Genomic DNA, 21,033 nt, shown 5'->3' with positions numbered 1-21,033 from the left:
ATCATGGACCCCAAGGGTGTCATTGCATTGCTTGGGAGTAATCATTCATCCTCTTTCTCTTTCTAGACCACCACTTGACTAGAGTTGGCCCCAATAAGGGAACACAGTGGTGTAATGGATAGTATTTATTCATCCCTAGTAAGGGTCAGAAACTGTTTCAGGTAACACATGTTAACTCTACTTATCCTCAGAAGAGCTTTAGATAAGGATTATTACCCCATGTTCAGATAAGATTGAAACTCAGTGAGTTGAAGCCTAATGCTCAAGGTCATGCTGCTAGTAAGTGTCAGGTAAAGACCCAGGTCTGTGTAACCTAAAAGCCCCAATGCAGAAAAATGACTCTCTGTGGCTTCATCTGCCTATAAGCCTTGAAATTTGATGTTAGTGTGGTATGCCTTGGGCAAACAACCCTAAAAGAGCACCCCCTCTCTTCCTCCCTTTCCTCCACCATTCAGGATATCCTAATAGGTGGGACAGGTTGAAAGTGCACACCAGGTTGGGTGTGATGCCTCATACCTGTAATCCCAGCACTTTGGGAGACCAAGGCAGTGGAATCACTTGAGTCCAGGAGTCTGAGACCAGCCTGAGCAACATGGTGAAACCCCATCTCTATAAAAAAATTTAAAAAAAAATAGCCAAATATGGTGGCATGCAGCTCTAGTCCCAGGTACTCTGGAGGCTAAAATGGGAGTATCACTTGAGCCCAGGGAGGTTGAGGCTGCAGTGAGCAGTGCTTGTGCCACTGCACTCCAGCCTGGGCAACAAAGTGAGACCCTGTCTCAAGAAAGAAAAAAAAATAAAAAGGTGGACATCAAAGATACCCTAGGCTGGGAGCAGATACTCCTGCTGGGCTGGGATAGTAAGTCCATTCTGAACTGTTCCCCATGAAATGATTATTCTGTCCTGACTTTCTAAGTGAGTCTCATGGCCTGCTGCTCTTCCTGTGATCATTTGCAATAGCTGTTGATAGCCTTTTCCTGATGGGATTCAAAGAAATGGGATAGTATGATATAAAGAGTCAAAAATTCTGGAGTTCTCATCCCAGCACCATCACTTACCAGCCATGCACTGTAGCCTGAATTTCTTTATCTGGGAAGCAAGAATAATTTTTCTCTCCTTACCTTGAGAAGACTCCAGCAAGGTCAAGTTTTGCACATGATTATGGAGTACAAGTACAATCAGTGATGCTGTCCACGATGATGACCCTGGTGTTGGGAGGAGGTAGCAGAGAGGGCAGAGGTGGGGCAGACAACTCTCTGGAATGGACACTCACCTCAATGCTCATGCTGTTAACCTTGTCCAGGAGAGCAATGATCAGGCTGTAGAGATTTCCCAGATACAGCACAAGGACCCTGAAAGCCACAAGCCCACCTTGAGAGACAAGACCATGACACACAAGTCCACGGTTCTAGAGCCCCCATATGGTTCTGGAGACTGTCATAGATGTATTAAGGCAGTGGCTGCCACACTTGGTTTCCTTTAGAGTCACCTTGAGGGCATTTTTAAAAAGACAGAATTCCAGAATCCACCCTTAGTAGGTCTGGAAGGGGTCTGAAAATCATTTTACAGCCTTTCCAGGTGATTCTGCTATAGCCTATCCTTGGATCTGTACTTTACAAACAGTAGTGTAGCAGAAAGTGTGAGTTTAGGAAGTGGAGCCCTAACATGTGGTTTATGAGTCATGATTTCTGGTTTATGAATTGATTTCCCATGCATTATCTCACTTGATCCTCACAACAGCTCTGTAATAATCCCCACTTAAGGTACAAGTGTATGAAGTACAGAGGGAGCTAAGTCACCAGCTCAAGTTCACACAATTAAAAAGCAGCAGAATGCAATTTCAGGACCTCAGTGCTCCACTTCTGAAATGCAGACTGGGCCCCTCAGAAGCACTGAAAAGCTGTGGGTACAGCTACACCCTGTCAGCCACTGGGAGTGAATGGAATCTGCCAGCAACAGTCTGGATCAGCCAATGATCAAAGACTTGATGTCAGCTTCCCCAGTGCTGGAAGGTTTTGAAAACACATCATGGAATTTCCAGGATGCAGCCTTGGGTCTTACTGGAAACCTGTCTGGGAAAATGAAGTGAGAAAGGAAATGACAGGTTTATACACTCTTCAGTGAGACAACACTTAGCCCTTAGAGAAAAATGAAACCAATTGATGGGAGAATCATGAAACCAATTGAGAAAGTTGATGGGAAAGCATCTTTATCTTGAGGAAAAGACTCCAAGTTGAAACCATCTCCCCAGGCCTTCCACATCTCCTCAAGTATAGAGTTGACCACCCGTGTGCAGGCAGTGGGCAGAGAAACAGGAAAGTGGTGTCTCCAGGGGGTAGCATTGTAGCTCACATCGGCTCTCCCTCTGAATTGAGAAGGGATTCCCGTGGGCACAATGCACTTACAGTACTGAGTACAAGGCAAGTCCCTCAGTGTGTGTTCAGTAAGTGGTGGCCAAAGGAAGGATTGAATGCATTTCCTCTCCTGCTGTCTCAGCATTACCATCACTCTATGCCTTGGATAGAAGCTAATACAGTCTGCTGGTGAGTTAATGGAACTGAAATAATATGTCTTATGTTTATTACCAGAATTAGCCCTAATTTGTCTGGGGAAGTCTCTGATGCCTCTGTTTCTCTAGTTTTGAACATGAATAATGAGGCCAATTTGTATAATAGCATTGCCTTTAGACCAAATGCAATAATGGAATTGATTCCACCCAATACTTGCTAGTGAGGAAGGAGCTTCTCTCTTGCAGGTCAAAAGACATGTTGGATGGAGCAGAAAGAACAAGGAATAGGAGCCAGGGAGCTGAGAGGCTCATCCCAGATCTACCCTGGGCCATGAAGGTTTGACCAACTCCATGCTCTTCCTAGTCATGTTTTCTCTCTTTGAAATGACAGTTGAATTTCAGGAGTTGGAAATTACGGCTTTCAAGCCAAACCATACCCTTGCCTATTTTTGTCAGTAAAGTTGTATTGGAACACGACCACACCTGTTCATCGCCTTATGGTCTGTGGCTGCTTTCATGCTAGAACCTTAGAGTTGAGTAGTGGTGATACAGACTTACCCACAAAACCACAAATATTTACTATCTAGTTCTTTTTGGGAAATGTTTGCCAATTCCTGAATGAGAGCAAATCTTCCCAAAGTGGTCTGTGGAAAATTAGTTCTATAGAATGTTATTAGGTGTTACAAAAGGAAACGGGGAGAAACCAGTGTAGACCAGGGTGAAGGTGGGAGCAGGTAAGAAGGGCTCTCACTGCCTCCCTCTGCCACATTCAGTTTAACAATGCCTCACCCAGCCCTACTACAGTAGCTGAATTTGTAGATGAAGAGACCATACTCCAGGGAGGACAGGCAGATTTTTCAGGAAAATACTGATAAAGCCAGTGCTCAAAATGAGTGTGGCTGTTCCGACTCCCACAGAAGGTGTTCCAGGACGTTCCCTTGGGTGCACCAGTCTTCCCCAACCACCTGCTGTCACAGCCACTGACCGTCCTGGCAAAGCTTCCAGGCATATCCACAAGGAACTCTTTGAGTCTATACTTTGGGGGAACCGTTCACAAAGCATTGACTGTTCTTCTTGCATCTGGAAAAACAACATGCGTCCCTCTCACCACTCAGAGTTAAACCACGGAGAAAACAGAACAGTGAGGAAAACCAAACACACTGCCAGTCCTCTTCTTGGTTCCCTTTTGTTCATTTGTTTGTTTGTTTGTTTTGGAGTTTTGCTTTTGTTGCCCAGGCTGGAGTGCAGTGGTGTGATCTCGGCTCACCGCAACCTCTGCCTTCCGGGTTCAAGCGATTCTCTTGCCTCAGCCTCCTGAGTAGCTGGGATTACAGGCATGCGCCACCACGCCCAGCTATTTTTTTTTTTTTTTTTTTTTTAGTAGAGACAGGGTTTCTCCATGTTGGTTAGGCTGGTCTTGAACTCCCGACCTCAGGTGATCCACGCACCTTGGGCTCCCAAAGTGCTGGGATTACAGGCGTGAGCCACTGCACCCAACCCTTGGTTCCCTTTTGTGTCCTCTTTTCCTGCCTGTTCTTCCTTTCTTCCTTTCCCTTCTCGTCCTCCTCCTCATCCTCTTCTTCTTCTTCATTCCTTTTCATCCATTTCTTCTACCCTTGTCATCCTGGTCCTCCTCCTCCCTTCCTCCTTCTATTCTCCTGCCTCCTCCCCTATCCCTCCTCTTGGGTTATGCTTTTCTTGAGTTGCATCCATACGTAAAGTTCTGTGCTGAGTGTCTGAGAGAAAAGAAGCAAGCCCTGGTTCTTGAGGCACTTACATTCCCACTGTGAGTGGGCACATGGGTGAACCACAGGTGGCATTTCTGGGCAGGACTGTTGTACCTTGCAAGCTGGAAGCGCAGCGTGGTCCTGGGGTGGTACATCTCTAAGGCAGCAATGAGGTCAAAGGCTGATGGTGCTATCATGGTGACGAGGGAGACCACCACACTGACCTGTTGAGAGAGCACATGCCAGAGCCAGGCATTCCCAGAACCCCTGATCAAGCCTTACCATGTGCATTTGATCTCTTTCCCTAATATTGGATCAGTGGGTATCCACAGGGTCCTTGGATCCTCCATGGAAAATCTCCCCAAATCTCTGCTAATTAGCTTTTTTCAAAAGGCGGCCACCACTTTATCATGGCCTTTTTTTTTTTTTTTTAAACTCTCCTTAAATGTTCTGAGGACACTCATACACGCCATTTGGGATTCACTAGGCCAGGTGCGGTGGCTCACACCTGTAATCCCAACACTTTGGGAGACTTGTGAGGCTGCAGGAGAATTGCTTGAGGCCAGGCATTGAAGACCAGCCTGGGCAACACAGCAGGATTCCATTTCTACCAAAAAAAAAAAAAAGAAAAAATCTGGCACATGCCTATGGTCCCAACTCATTGGGAGGCTGAAGCAGGAGAATTGCTTGAGGCTAGGCATTCAAGATTAGCCTGGGCAACACAGCAAGACCCCATCTCTACCAATAAAAAAAAGGGGGGGCAAATGCCTATGGTCCCAGCTTGTTGGGAAACTGTGGCAGAAGAATTTCTTGAGCCCAGAAGTTCGAGGCTGCTGTGAGCTGTGATTGGACCACTGCACTCCAGCCTGGGCAACAGAGTGAAACCTTGACTCAAAAAGCAAAAAGAATTCACTAACATTTCTGCCACAATTTCCCCAATTACCATCTCACAGTATTTATACTTCCCTGACCTTGGATGGAAGACGGAAATAACTGCAACTATTACCAATAGAAAAGGAAAGCCTGAGAGGTAATGTAATATTCTTTCTGTACATGGAAGATTAATTATCTAGAGAATTATGCCCGGCTTTTGTTTCTCTGTACTTACAGCAGAAGAAAGAGGAGTTTTAGCTGGTACAGATGTTTGAGATAAAATAAGAAATAATTTCTGAATATATCTTTAAAAAATTATTCATATTTCTATCTGTAAACATACAAGTACACAGTAATTCAATTGGCATAAAATAGAGGCATGGGAAAAGGTTACCTAGGGTAGAGTAGACTCAGATTTTGATAAATTACTGTACATTGATAAATATGCACATGGTAAATTGATGACCATCTTACACACCTTTCTTTTTAAATCCCAACAGGGGGTAATAATTTTCATAGAAATGATCTGAGAGGTGGTTTTTGTGCTATTTCTGCCTTTCAAATATGTACAGATAAATTGGGCCAACTTTTCAGGACAATGGTCTTAAAATGAATATTTAGAATTCCAAAATTATTCATAACCATTCACTTGGTGATTTTCTATTTATGAGAATATTCACACAACGGAGGTGGGGGGAAGATGATTGTTTAAAAAATAAACCATTTGTGTAGAGCTGGTTCTGGAAGCATTATTTGTCATTTAGATATTCAGAAACTACCTAAATATTCACAAATGGCACCTGGTGAACTTTAATCCATGCGATGGAATATGTGCAGTTGTTAATTCCAATCTGCAGGTAGAATCAATCTGTGGAACATGGATGTGAAGAAACAGATGTGCAAAAGGCAAAACACAGTCGGTGGGGCTCAAGGTAGAGAACAGTGTGAATGCTTGAAGGCGTTTTTGAATCAAACTCTTTCCCAAAGGAGATGAATAAAATTGCCCTTCTGGCTCAAAGTCCTTATAGTCCATGCTCTAGGACAAGAGGACTAAAGTTTTTTCCTAGAGGTATTCCCACCTAACCCACATAAGGAACAAAGAGGCAGGCTACTTTTCTGTCTCTCTCTCTCGTGTTTTTATTTTTGTTTTTGTTTTTTTGAGACGGTCTCACTCTGTTGCCCACACTGGAGTGCAGTGGCATGATCTTGGCTCACTGCAGCCTCTGTCGCCTGGGTTCAAGAGAGTCTCCTGCCTCAGCCTCCCAAGTAGCTGGGACTACAGGTGTGCACCACCACACTCAGCTAATTTTTGTATTTTTAGTAGAGACAGGGTTTCACCATGTTGGCCAGGCTGGGCTCGAACTCCTGACCTCAAGTGATCCACCTGCCTCCCAAAGTGCTGGGATTACAGGCATGAGCCACCGTGCCTGGCTATGTCTCTTTTCTAGGGTGCTGCGGGTAATGGCAGTTGGTACCTCATTCTTTTCCCAAAGTGTCAGCTCCTTCTTCGACTGCTCCAGCTTCTGGGACCGGTCCACCACAAAGTAGATGAGATAAATGCTTCCAGCCAATGAGAGAAGCACCAGGATGTTGGCAATAATCCTCAGGCAGATGGTCACTGCCCTGGGGAGAGAAGCAGGCATGAGGACAGCACACAGGGTCCTGCTCACAGCACCGCGATGCAAAGACAACACTACTTGGGGACTGGAACACATCCACTGCCAAGAGGATTCTCTGCCCTGAAGCATCAGTGCTCTTCCAGCCCACCTCACCCCATACCCTAGAATTCCTCATTTCCTAAGAGATCAACAACCAGTCATAAATTCAACCAGTCTGCATCAGTGGGACTTGAAACAAACAGACGAACAAATAAACGCCTCTGGTTTTAGAGACAGAGTTATTTGGGTTTCAGTTCTAGCTTTGCTACTTAAAATTGGAGTCTTGTGGTATGCACATTAAAGATACAGGAATTCAAGTAAATGTGTTCAGCAGAGGGAGGGAGGAAGGAAGGCAGGGAAGAAGAGAGGAAGGGAGGACACGTGATTCTGCCTGTCATCCCATATAATGAATATGACATTGTACAGTCATGTGCTGCACAATGGCAATTTGGTCAATGACGGAATGCTATACGACGGTGTTCCATAAGATTATAATGGAGCTGAAAAACTCCTACGGCCTAGGATATTGTAGCACAATGCATTGCCCTCACATGTTTGCAGTGATGCTGGTGTAAACAAGCCTACTGCACTACCAGTTGTATAAAAGTATAGTACATGCAAGTATGTACAATACATATTTGATAATGATATTAAATGGCTGTTACTGGCTTAGGTATTTACTATACTTTTTAAAATCATTATTTTAGGGTATACTTCTACTTATTTAAAACAAAATGTTAATTGTAAAACAGCCTCAGGCAGGTCCTTCAGGAGGCATCCAGGGTAAGGCACTGTTACCATAAGAGATGACACCTCCGTGCGTGTTACTGCCCCTGAAGACCTTCCAGTGGGACAAGATGTGGAGGCAGAAGGCAGTGATATTGATTATCCTGACCCTGTGCAGGCCTAGGCTAATGTGTGTGTTAGTCTTTTGTTTTTTTATTTGTTTGTTTGTTTTTTGTTTTGTTTTGTTTTGTTTTGAGACGGCATTTTGCTCTTGTTGCCCAGGCTGGAGTGCGATGGTGCAATCTCAGCTCACTGCAACCTCTGCCTCCTGGGTTCAAGCGATACAGTCTCCTGAGTAGCTGGGATTACAGGCACTTGCCACCACGCCTGGCTAATTTTTGTATTTTTAGTGGAGACGGGATTTTCCCATGTTGGTTAGGCTTGTCTCAAAACTCCTGACCTCAGGTGATCTGCCCACCTCGGCCTCCCAAAGTGCTGGGATTACAGGTGCACACCACCATGTCCGGCCTGGTCTTAGTTTTTAACAAAAAAGTGTAAAAAGTAAAAAAAAAAAATAAAAATAAAAATAAGACAAAGCTTGTAGAATAAGGATACAAAGAAAAATGTTTTTTGTACAGCTGTACCATGTGTTTGTGTTTTAAGTATTACAAAAGAGTCAGTTTTTTAAAATTTAAGAGTTCATAAACAAGTGAAAGTAAACTAAGATTAATTTACTATTAAAGAAAGAAACTTTAAGAAATAAATTTAGTGTAGCCTAAATATAGAGTGTTTATAAAGTCTACGCTAGTATGCAATTGTGCCCTGGGCCTTCACATTCACTTATCACTCATTCACTGACTCACTCAGAGCAACTTCCAGTCCTGCAAGCTAATTCATGGTAAGTGCCCTATACAGGTGTACCATTTTTAAATCTTTTATACCACATTTTATTGTACCTTTCTATGTCTAGATATGTTTACATACACAAATACCATTGTGTTACAATTGCCTACAGTATTTAGTACAAGTGGCATGCTGTTCAGGTTTGCAGCCTAGGAGTAATTGGCTATACTATATAGCCTAGGTGTGTAGTAGGCTATACCATCTAGGTTTGTGTAAGTACCTTTTATGATGTTCACACAAGGACAACATTGTGTTAAGACACGTTTCTTGGAATGCAATCCCATCACTATGCAACATCTGACTGTATTCCTTTGGTAGTTTCTTAATTGTCTTTTCCCTTTAGAAGAAAGCTCTAAGCTTTTTAGCCTTTTTCAATGCTGTTATCTTCAGCTCTTAAAACAGGCTTAGCATATATGGATGCTTCATAAATATTTGCTAGATGAATAAGTAAATAAAGGAGCAACTAGTGGGAGACACGGGGCTCATCTCTTTCCTAATTTGGTCTCACTTCTCATATGCCTCTGATAGTGAGGGCAGATGTGTGAATCAGTAATGATTCTAGTACTTACATACATGTTTCTGGTTTTAACTGAAACACATCCATTTTTTTTTCTAACACTGGAGAACAACTCCCTGTCTGACTTCGATTGGCCTATTTTGAAGGTACCTTCTTCTGCCAACTTTGGAGCTTGTCTGAGCCTGGCTAAGGCCTGGAATCCCAGGCCTTTTTGTAGATAGTTTATGTGGAAAGTGATCCCAGAAACCAGGAGTGCAGGTCCTGGAGTGGAGCAGGAAAGAGGGGCCATCAGTACAAGGATATGCAGTGGGGCTGACAGCAGCTAGAGGCAAATGCAGGGCCTTCTGAGGGACTTATAAAATGCCTGACAGAACTGTCTGCCAAGTGCGAAATAGGAAAGCATTTATTCTATTCCCAGCGGTCCAGGGTAGCTCCATGAGCATTCACTCCCAGCATTGCACCCAGCCTCTTGGTTGCATGTGCATGTGTGTTGACTAGGATCTTGTGGATGCCCTACACAGCAGCCTCAGAAGATCCCTGGGGCACCAAACAGTGGGTACCAGCAAGGGGTACATGCATGCAACTGGTGGTAGCCTGCACAGTCCTGCCCAGTAGCAAGGGCTGGAGAAAGGTATGGCCAAGAGGATTTGAAGGGGCACCCAAGGTATACCATCTTCTCCATGAAATTTCTACCCACTGGGGACCTTGGGTGGGTCATAACACCTCCCTCTACATGTGTTTTGGCCCTTGATTTGCACAGTGAGGAAACATTCCCAAATGAGACGATAAATGTCACTTTGCTTGGTAAAAATGACAACATGGCACAGTACGTTATTATTATTACCAACTCTGGTAGAGGAGAACTACAGAGGGAGAATCAGATGGCAGAATCCCATACTTTTATTTTGTAGGTGAGGAACTTCCAGTTCATGAAGTTCAGAAGCATTTCCCAGGTCATCGACATTAATGACAAAGAGAGGACTAGAATCCATGTCTTCTGACTCCCTATGGACAGCCCTTTTCGACTCCTCTCCCACTCCCTAAGCTCCGTCATTATTCCAGAGGCTGGGTGTGTTTCCTTAATTCCCCATGTCCTTTTCTACAAGTCCTCTGAAAGGGCTTTCTGCACTGTAGAAAGTAATCATGAGGGCTAAATAACCAGTAAGGATGTGGGATGAACAGATCTACCTGTCTCCATGAAGTCAGGGGCATTGCCCTTCCCTGGGAATGGCTTTCCCTTTCATTAGTTCTCTGGTTGAAGGGCTTCACCCTCACCAGCATAGCTCTCAAGATCTCGAGAAGAATCTTGAACCTAGGAAATCATCTTGAAAGGCTTGTGAACATCAACTGGATAATATTTGTGTCTTATGACTTGTTTCTAAATAAAGCTAGTCTTAACAGCATAAGTTGATGCTCAAAGTACCTCTTTTATTATCTAAGTAAAAGAGTAAGAAATAAGAAACTGGTCAATTTCAGACCCTCTCACCCTTATTACAGGATCTATGGAAGGAGGAAGTCATCCTAAATATTGCTAAGGAAAAAATCATTCAGTTCCCTCAGATCACATTATGAGAAAGGAAGAAAGAAGAGCTTCCTGACAATTATCAAAATAAGATATAGATGATCTGGTAGTTTTTGTACCAAACTAAAAACAAAACTTATCAATGAATTCAACATGGGGAGTAATAATACCTACAGGTTTTTGCTTTTCTTTTTCTCCTGTTCTTCCAGTATAGCTTCCTTTAAGAAAAATACATACAGCAATAAAAGCTTAGCATCATCATTAATTATAAATCATTAGAAATAATTTACCCAGTAATTTAGCTCATACCTTCATTGTCTAGGACTTTATTCTGAAGGATTCAATTGATGTAAATGAATTAGATATCAATGATCTAATAATCAATTGAAAAAAGATATTGACGGTTGGGAAGAGGGATTGGGAGATAGTACGGCTGTAATAATTTAAATTAAGTAATTTTTTTTCTCAAAATAGTGCACCATTTAGCTGTCTGTATAGTTCAATAGAGCTAAGTCTCTGAATATTTTTGATTGCATTATTTTCTAAGTTAGAAGTAAAAGTCTATATCCCTCACATATATGTATTCATTCATTTTCAGGTTATATACATGCAACATGGTAATAATCCATTATGTAAATTATCTGAAATATACAAACTGAAATTTTAAAAGGATAAAACGGAAAAATTTAAAAAGAAAGAAGTTTCAAAATGTTTCTCCCTCCCTTCATTGAGTCATTTGGTACATTTCCTGGAGCATGTTCACCTCACTTTGGAAACAACTGCCCTGGACAATGAACATCAATGGGAAAAGGATGGTTCTGGCTTCCAGCTGAGGACTGGTGGCTGGCTCTGACCCCGGGCTGCCCACCCCCGCAGGCTGCACAGGCCCGCTCACTCACCCTGATGCTGTTCACGATGGCAGCTGTTTTGCTCTCTGCAGCCTCTGGGTTTCCAATGAGGTAATCCCAGGCACAGAACACCCGCCAGCAGAAGGTGTAGTTTTCATTGGAAGCACTGGCAAGGCTCATGCGGGAGTTCTTAGCCATCCTGCCAAAGAGGAGCACAAACAGGTTATAGGAGTCTCAGGAATAGGGGGCTGGAGCTAGCACCCATGGAGCCTGTGTGAATTAGAATAGGCTGCTCCCCTCTGGGTGGACGCAGCTCCTCAGGTCACGGCTTGGACAGCACAGCACCGACTGGATTTCAGCCTGTGCTTGTGACCTCAGCAACAGTTTGAAACAGCGTGAAAACTGTGATGGCCCATTATTGTATGAGTTCATTTGACAAGGGGTCCCACCACTGTGGTACCCAGCAGGTCACTGCAGGTGTGTGTGCCCCAGTAGCCAGCTTTTCTCATCTCTGTGCAGCTGTGATTGTGAAATAAAAATATTTCCTTTGAATCAGTCTTCTTGGAGCTCCTTGCCATGGGAACTCTACCCCATGGGACTCCACATAACATGCTGGGTCCCTCTTTCACACATTTCTTTAGATATTTGAAGGCAGGAGTCATGAACCCTCCTTAGGTGAAACTCTCCCTACTTTTCAGAGCCTTTCTCCTTCAATAAGCTCTCCTTTCCATCCATATTTCTTGCTTCCAAGTTTGCTCTAATCTGTCTCCTACATTGTATGTCTAGTAAAGGGCCGAGTCTTCGACGTGGGTCCTGGAAGCCACCAGGAGCTAACCTGGAAAGCTTCAGGGGAACTGAAGGCCCCCAGGTCATTATGCACATCCTCAAGTATTGTTTATTTGTTTATTGTCTTTTTTACCCCAAACCGCTTCTATCTGCATTTTGCTAACATTCCACAAGTGGGTAGGGCGATGAACGGTGGTTACACAATCAAGCAGAAGCAGCAGGTGAGCCAGTGTGGGTGGGGCCAGCTTTTCCCGGGGTTTGGAGCCTCCTTGTCAGTCTGCATTTCTCTAGCTCCCACACGGAAGCTTGGAATGGTAAGCCAGAAGGGAACCTGGTGATGTTCTGAGCCAACGTGCCCATTTTACAGATGAGGCCCAGGGAAGGAAGGTGAGCTCCTGCAGGTCTCACAGTGAGGGTGGTGTAGGGCTCCTAACCCCACCAGATTGTTTCTTTTGCATTTTGCCTCCTCCAGTGATGACCTAGAGGTGCCAACTGAATCACAGCACACACAAGCCTGGCCTTTGCAAAATTTGTAGCTAGATCACAGGCAAACAAACATATAACCAAAGGAGGACGTTTTGCTTTCTGCAGCCTCTGGCCACCTAGATCATATTGCTTATGTCCCTATTGGTGCAGCTACTGCATTGTCTAAAATTACATGAACTGGTAAATCTATATGATTCTTGTATTTCCAGGCCTAATATAGGACCTAGTACAAAGCAGTAAGTGTTCAATAAGTACTTGTTAAAATGAACATGCCTCTTTTAGCTTTGGTCTTCTCATCTGTAAAATGGTTACAGCTATGTCTTAACTTTACAGGGCTATTGACAAGATTAGATGACATTACACATATCATAATGCTTGATATGTATTTTGAGAAATCAAGCAGTCATACTTTTTTAAAAGAATGATGAAGCTGTAAGCAAACACTGCCATCCCCACTAGGAAATATGCCAAGGGCAGCCGGTAGCCAGCTCTCCCGATCTTCCTCTCCCTGCCATAGTATCCGTAGAAGAGGACTGAGTACTGGAGGTAGCCCTGTAAAGAAAACACTCAGTGTCATTTCTGGTTCCCATTCCCAGGTCTCAGAACTGTGGCCCATCCACCCCTTCCCTCAAGACAAGAGTGTGGCCAAGCATCAACCTCACCCCCAGAGACCAGACGGTGTCCAGGTCTTGGGCTGATGAAACCTGCTCCTTGGGGATGGTCTTTCTGGCCGTGCTTCCAAAGGGCTGGCCTGCAATCAGCTGGTGAGAGAGGAAGGCTTGTTATGTGGTCCTCTGGGTGGGAGGGGACCAGGAGAAAATGAGAGATTGATCTCCATGTGCTTGTGAAAATGCCACACATAAGAGATCTCCAGGGGGTGGATTTCTGCTTGATTTTCATTAATGAAAAATTAATCTTGGGTGGCCAGATTTTCTTTTTGCCTGACTAGAGCTCACCTGGGTGTGCTCTCTCTCAGCTAGACATGGTTTCTACAGGTGGATTATTAAGGCCCCTGTTGGGAAATGGCCCATTTACTTTTTGAGGATAACGTTTAGTTGAAAATGGATTTTATTTCTTTAATTTATATAAATGTAAGAGGCACAAGTGTGGTTTTGTTACATGGATATATCGTGCTATATCGTCTGGGGTTTAGTGTACCCATAACCTGAATAATGTACATGGTCTGGATATTATTTCAACTTCGGACTGGCAAACTGGCTGATTGGCCAAGTCCAGCCTGTGGCCTTTTTGTATGGCCCAAGAGCTAAGAATAGTTTTGCATTTTTAAGTGGTTGGGGAAAAAAATCAAAAGAATTTATATAAAATTCAAATTTCAGTATTCATAAATCAAATTGTATTGAAACACAGCCACATCCACTGGTTGATATACTGTCTATGGGTGCTTTCATGCTACATGGCAAATTTGAGTCATTGTGACGGACACGAAATAGCCCACGAAGCCTAAAGTATTTATTCTGTGGCCCTTTACAGAAAAAGTTTGCCAAGCCCTGCTTTACTCAAACACATGTATGTTCCTCCCCACAATGACAACCAGAGGAGCCATTTTATGCGACTGCTGTAATGTCTCCTCTTTTTAACGAGTGGTACTTTTTTCTCTCCTGAAACACCTTACCTCTGGAATGACAATAAAAGCACCTGTCATAATGGTGAGCACAATATTAATTCCAAATAACCATCTCAAGAATATGAAATAGGAGGCAACGCCAGATCCAAAATGACCTAAAGACAGACAAGATAATGAGAACAGTTTAAGTAAAATCCTCATAGTGCAAGAAATCCTACAAAAAGAACACCATAACTTTTCTTACATCCACAGGAGATAGAGTAAGAATGCCATTATTGTACCAATCGGGGTGTTCCTTCCTGAGTGTTAACTTAGATCAAGATGCCCCTGAATATCTATCAGTTTTACAGGCAGGAAAAATCTCTAGTTTGCCTAAAATGCTATTCGATAGTCACTTCCCTAATGACATATTCATCTAAAATGGTCTTATCAAATTTCTAATATTTCATGTATATTAACAAGTATCGGCATCTTTTAAGAATTTGGCATATTTCTTATCTATTTTGCATCATTTTGAGAATTTCAAGGATTTTGCTAAGGGTTTTTTTGCCTTAATTTCAAGATAAAACACAATTTGCTAGATGCTCACAATAGTGGACAGTGGGTGAAGAGTACAAAGGAACTCTCTTTCCAACTTTTCTATACATCTAAACTTATTCTAAAATAAAAAGCATAGTAAAAACAAATTTATATCTATTGAGAAAATCCAGGAGCATAGAATAACTTAGATGAGGACGTAGGCAACAATTCCACAACATTCTGGAGTAGGTAGTTTCATGTCATTAAAAAAAAAAAAAAAAAACTCTTAAATTTGTATTTCAAATCTAGTTTATGTTTGTCATAATGAGTAGCAAAACACAAAACATCACAAGGACAAGAAAAATTACCTATTCTGTGATCACTAAATTAAAATCACTATTAGAATTACTTTCTATTAAACTTTTAGTGTGACCTTCCACAATTATCCTATGCAAATAGTGTTTTTGTATAAGATTGGCATTTCTCTCCAGCATACATCTTCAATTATCAATATATTACAAGCATTTTCTCTTGCCAAAAATACTATTCTATAACATAAATTTTATTGTTCCATTAAGTGAATTTTCCATAACTGATTTAAACTATTCCCCACGACTTGACATTTAGGACATTTCCAACTGTTCACCAGGGTGAATAGTTCTATAATAAATAATTTCTGTCTAAGATAAGGTTTCCTAGAAGCAGAGCTTGAGAAAGGGATTTGGCACAGGTGATTTGTTGAGGAAGCACTCTCCATAGAGAAGATGTGAAGGAGTCAGGGAAGGTCAGGGGAAAGAGCCAGGGAAGGGCACCATCTTAGCTGCAGCCTAGCTGAGTCTATCCCATCAGGAGCTCTGCAGCATGAATTGCACCACTGAGTTGGTCCCACTGGGAGCAAGGGATCAGACTTGAATCCTGCTCTGTTAATGGTCACTGCCTCTAGACTCCGGCTGGTGAGTGTGGGATTGGTGTGATAGGAGGTAGTCCTGGGGCAATTCCCTGAAGGGGAGCAGCTGAGTGACAAGCAGTTCATACTCAGCAGCAGAGGAAAGGGTAGACCAGCCAAGGAAAGGCAACCTGGGTACAGTACTAATGGCAGCGGCTGCAGCCTTGTTTGTTTAGTTTATTATGGTTTTCTCTGTTTTTGTTTTTTTTATTGTTTTGTTTTTAGGAAACGGAAGCATATTACCAAAGTATGTAACATTTTGGAGACTTTTGGTACATATTAAAACTTTTTAAAAAAGAAATACTGTCCTAATTTACATTTCTGCCAGCGTATCAAATTGTTTGATCCATTTAAATATTCAACATGTTTTTCCCAATTTGTCATCTAACTTTTAGCTTTATTTTTTATGTATGTAAATTTTATTATTTTAGGTAATTAAATATAACAGTACTTTTTCCTCCTTCACTTTTATGATTAGATATGTCTCCATTCTGCAATCATAATATCTATTGTCTATTCAAATATGTAATGGAATTTCAAGTGAAGGAATTAAACTTACTCTTTAAAACAATTGAATCAATTGTTCCAGTGATATTTATGCAGTAATTCAGACTGACTTCAATAATTATTGCATGCTAAAATTCTAAAAGTCTAAGTGTATTCCTATCTGTTCCTGAATTTTTTGCTTACTCCTTTGATTTGCCAGTCAATTCCCACACTATGCTATACTGCTTCAGCTGTTGTAGCTTTATGATATATTTTAATATCTTGATCTTACAACTTCATTTGCATTCTTCTTTATACTTTTTAAATTAATCTCTTGGATATTTTTCTTCCTATAAGTTTTATGATCATTTTGTTAAATACTTAGAAACAATACATTGAGATTTTTATTTGATTGCATCAAACTTGTAAATTAATTTTGGGAAAATTAACATTTTCCAAATATTAAATCTTTGTATGCGTTTTAACAAGACTTTTATATCCTGTGGTATAATTTTACAGTTTCCTTTACTTTGGACTTATTGTTAAATCTATTCCAGATACTGTGTGTGTCAGTGTGATCATGGACATGATTTATTTATTTATTGGCGCATGTTTTCTAAATGGGCACAATTATCTCTATGAAAATGCAGATTTTTGTATTTGTGTTTTGCAGTTCCCTGAGCTACCCTCTTATTCATTCTCATAGGTTTTCACCTGATCCTTTCGGGGTTTGCATTTTATCTGACTGAAGGAATGAACTGGGAGAGAACAGCAGAGCCACAGCGGAATGTGGAAAGGTCTACGTCAAGACTGTTCCCATCCTGGCAGGTGGTGGGGACAGGTATCTTGTCTTCTGGGTCTATTGTCCCATGTGGAGTCCGGTGACCCTGCTATAAGAGTGCCCTCAGCTGCACAGCATAAGGACCAGAACACAGCAGACTCTCCTTAGGCTGTGATTGGCCACTAGCATTGCATTCCTGCTCCACTCTCCAAGTGTAAATACTTACTCTCAATTTTCTTTATCCTCATTTCCCAGGGAATGAAGATGACCACAAAGTTACAGGCGAGACGAGCAAATTTCCGCCAGAGCTAGACAAGAGGGGTCAGGATTAGATGTCACATTCATGAAGATGGCAATGATTGTGCAGTACTAGGCACCTAAATGTAGTATACCAGACACTCCCTCTGGTAATCCCTTTAATTATGGATTATGGCTTCATAGGCCTTTAAGCTGCACTAGAACCAAAGTAGCTCCCTTCTCTGTGCTCCTAACCAGGTGAATGGACACCAGCTTTGGATAAATAATGCAAGCTGCAGCCCCATAGAATATGCACCTCAATATAGACACCACCCAGTCCGTGGTATCTGTATTGAGGTGCGTATTCTATAGGGTTGCAGTTTGCATTAGCCATCTCATTCCTGATGCGGGGTATCTCTTGCTCTTTGAGGAAAGAAAAAGTTTAACTTTGGCAATTACATCTTAAAACCACAACACACAGTAGAAATTACTTGAGGAATGATATATGAATAAATCCACTTGACCTTGCCATAAACTTAAGGGGGTTCTGAGAATGTGCCCCAGGAATCTGGATGCCTAACAAACTCCCCAGGTGATTACAAGCACATCCCTGTTTAAGGACCAAGAGTCTAGAGCCTACCCTGAAAATGAGCCCCACTCTAATGTGTGACTCGCCTCCTGCTACAGCCGCTTTCCTGGATAGAGCTGTCGGGGATAAGGTCTAAAAATTTGTCTTGTAGTTTTGGCTGGGTGCGGTGGCTCACGCCTGTAATCCTAACACTTTGGGAGGCCGAGGTGGGCAGATCATGACATCAGGAGTTCAAGACCAGCCTGGCCAATATGGTGAAACCCAGTCTCTACTAAAAATACAAAAATTAGTCGGGCGTGGTGCCATGCGCCTGTAGACCTAGCTACTCAGGAGACTGAGGCAGAAGAATCGCTTGAACCCAGGAGGCAGAGGTTGCAGTGAGCCGAGATCCTGCCACTGCACTGCAGCCTGGGTGACAGACTGAGACTGTCTCAAAAAAAGAAAGAAAGAAAAAAAAGGTGTCTTATGTTTTTAAGATGCAATTGCCAAAAGTTTAAAAAACATTTCTTAAAGGGGAATAAAACAAGACATGCCTTGACACTAGTTCTGCTTCCAACAAAGTTGGCAGGTTGTGCATTTTAACACACACACAATCTGGGTTTGTGCTGGAAGTAAATGATATCATTGCAGAAAGAGGGATTACAATTGTAATTATGACATTCTGAGCTATAAGACTGCACATGGTCCCAGTACAGACATGTATGATAATGTCATTCTGGACATGTCTGCTGAGGCCAGAATGGCTGCTTGTAAATGAAAATCTGAATTTTATCAGAAGTTTATCAGAAGTTGTTCATCTTCTGTTCATGATTTGAGAGCCAACTCAAATACAGTCACTCCCATGAACACAAAATCTCTGTAGCCAGAAAAGAAATTCTCCGATTTGTAAACTCCCCTAGCAATAATTTTTGGTCTCTCTCATAATGTTTATCATATCCTACCTTACATTACCTTAATTTTGCTCGCCTAGCTTGTCTCCTAGAGCCTAGAGAGGGAGATGGAGGCTTTCTGATCATTTATTACCCCAGTATCCAGAGGAAGGGGTGCTCCATCATCCTTTGGCAAGGGTTTGGTGTTGGAAAGCATTTGAGTCTCTGGCTCGTTTTAAATCCCTGAAGACTAAGAAGCACGGGGCGGAAAGCCAGAGACCTGAGTTCTAGCTGTAGTTTCACATCTATCTCACTATGTGTCCCTGGGGAAGTTATTTTCTTTCCTTGGGTTCCATTTCTCCATCTGTATAAGAAGTCAGATTCAATTAGTGGCATTCAGAATGCTCTTTAAAGTTGCATGAGAATTTTCATACATGTAACAGCCTAAGGTAGGGCAGCTTTTGTAGGTGGGGGTAAAAAATCTCCCCCACCACCCCACCAGTAGTGCTTGAGGAGCCAGGGTCCTCCAACTCAGGTTAGAGAGCACTGGATTGAATGGCCCAAGATGCTCATTCTGGGAATAAGAGTCTATGCAAGTTGGCCCAAAGGAACTTCTTAAAGGAAAATGTGATTGAAAAAGGTGATTTGTTGATAACATGTTCAGTAAGGCATGGGGGAAAAAGTTTCATGCTTCTCTGATGATTTATACCAAATCTCCATGGCAAAAGCCTTGAAACAGGAATAATTCAAAATTTAAGAACAAAGAAAAATCAAAACAAAGAAAACTAAACTTGGAAGAATAGATCCTAATTGTGGGTTTGGATTATTGAGCTTTGATAGCTAAGAAAAAGTTCTGTCTTTGGAAAGACTTACATGTCCACCCAGAAGATATGTAACAACATATGTGATAGTTCATGAAAAGTATATTTATTCATAGTATGTGTTAAGCACCTAGATTGTGTTGACTTATCAACATGTCAACATGAACTGTCATACATGTTGTTAGACATGTGGTACATGCATGTATCATACATACATATATATTTACACATGTATCATTATGCATGTATGTATCATACAGATCTAACAATATGTATGACAGTTCACGAAAAGTATATTTATTCGTAGTACGTATTAAGCACCTAGGTTGTGTTTTCCTGTGAATGCAGATAGTGAGCATGACATGCAAGATGTCAGCTGGTATGGAGTTTGCATTCAGGTAGAGACAAAGCAGCCACAAGCAAATCCATGCCACAGTGGGACACGGTCTATTAGGACTGGGGAAGAAGGCCCTTTCAACAATCAGGGAAGGTCTAGCTGAGGAGGTCATACTTGAGCTGAGACTTGAATGAAAAGGAAAATTAAAAGTAAATGGGAAGAGTAGCTTTATAAAAGGGGAGAACAGCCAGTACAAGCTGTGGGTTAGCATGAGCTGAGTGTTTTACAGAAGAGGATGGAGGAGAGAGGAGCAAGATAAAAGTTTGGATTACCTTACTCAATGTAAAAACTCTGCTTCTAATAATTCAGCCCATTATCAAGTTATACCTTTAATTCATACTGAGTTTACTATTGCTAAAAGTCCCAATAGCTTTTCATTGTTATATATATTATAGGTCATTTGAATTCATGTGAAATACTTTATTTCCTGTAGCATTTCAGCTTATTTAGAGAAAACAAAAGAGCTTGGTAGTTCATATGTCTACAAAAAGATAATTTATTTCATAAACTCCATCATAGTATGGCAGGAATAAGGAGTCATGTGTGATTTGGTCATAAAAACAGATTCAAATTTTAAAGAAGATTTTTGTGAAGAGTAAGAAGAAAGAATGACAAGATGTGTCCTTAGGGATTCTTTGATATTTTATAATTTTTCAAACATGTAAAATTTATGACCTGCTTTTATTTAAGCTATATTAGAATATTTTTGTTTCAGAGAATCTAAAAAGAGTATATCTGTCAGTTATTGTCTCTTAAGATAACAAACAAAAAATATAATAGTCAACATTGGTGCAGGTATTATGAGACTAATAATGGCAATATAAATCATCAAGGCTTTTAGAAAATAATCTTTAAATATTTATCAAAAGCCAAAAAATGGACCACAGTCTTTTCTATAGTGATTGCAATTCTGGCATTCACCCTAAGAAAAAATTCAAAAAGACAGAGAAATCTATATGTGCAAAGATGTTCTTCGTAGGGCTATTAATAATAATGAAAAATTAGAAGCATTTTAAATATCCACCAGCAGTCAAATAACTAATTAAATTAATATACATTTATCTGATGGAATACCACACAGTCATCAAAAACCATTAAATATAAAAACTATATAGCAACATGGAAAAAAATTATATAATGGTGCTATGTGAAAAAAGAAGCAAAATGTATATACACTACAATTACTATGGTATGAAAATAATATATTTATGCAATGACTGATGTGAAATTTCTAAAACGATATTATAT

The 21,033-nt window shown here is 41.4% G+C and overlaps 1 protein-coding gene and 1 long non-coding RNA gene across 2 annotated transcripts in view; one reads left to right on the top strand and one right to left on the bottom strand.

Moving 5' to 3' along the window:
• Window positions 1-21,033, top strand: part of LOC105542237 — a 114,529-nt gene that overhangs the window by 20,914 nt on the left and 72,582 nt on the right. Inside the window, exons 4-5 of the long non-coding RNA XR_001006438.1 lie at window positions 13,152-13,319; window positions 16,798-16,915. This is a non-coding gene — a long non-coding RNA (uncharacterized LOC105542237). The remainder of the gene's footprint in view (window positions 1-13,151; window positions 13,320-16,797; window positions 16,916-21,033) is intronic.
• TMC3 (transmembrane channel-like 3) overlaps window positions 1-21,033 on the bottom strand; it is a 40,850-nt gene that overhangs the window by 13,205 nt on the left and 6,612 nt on the right. Inside the window, exons 4-12 of the mRNA XM_011983682.1 lie at window positions 17,099-17,180; window positions 14,189-14,295; window positions 13,218-13,316; window positions 12,965-13,107; window positions 11,335-11,482; window positions 10,610-10,653; window positions 6,585-6,732; window positions 4,351-4,460; window positions 1,274-1,352 (exon numbers count right to left, since the gene is read on the bottom strand). Coding sequence (XP_011839072.1) covers window positions 1,274-1,352; window positions 4,351-4,460; window positions 6,585-6,732; window positions 10,610-10,653; window positions 11,335-11,482; window positions 12,965-13,107; window positions 13,218-13,316; window positions 14,189-14,295; window positions 17,099-17,180 — 960 coding nt within the window. The remainder of the gene's footprint in view (window positions 1-1,273; window positions 1,353-4,350; window positions 4,461-6,584; window positions 6,733-10,609; window positions 10,654-11,334; window positions 11,483-12,964; window positions 13,108-13,217; window positions 13,317-14,188; window positions 14,296-17,098; window positions 17,181-21,033) is intronic.

This window comes from Mandrillus leucophaeus, unplaced genomic scaffold (genome assembly GCF_000951045.1).
Source record: "Mandrillus leucophaeus isolate KB7577 unplaced genomic scaffold, Mleu.le_1.0 Scaffold254, whole genome shotgun sequence".
Classification (NCBI taxonomy): domain Eukaryota; kingdom Metazoa; phylum Chordata; class Mammalia; order Primates; family Cercopithecidae; genus Mandrillus; species Mandrillus leucophaeus.
Note: the sequence above shows the minus strand (reverse complement) of the source record. Positions and strands in the feature narration are given on the sequence as shown.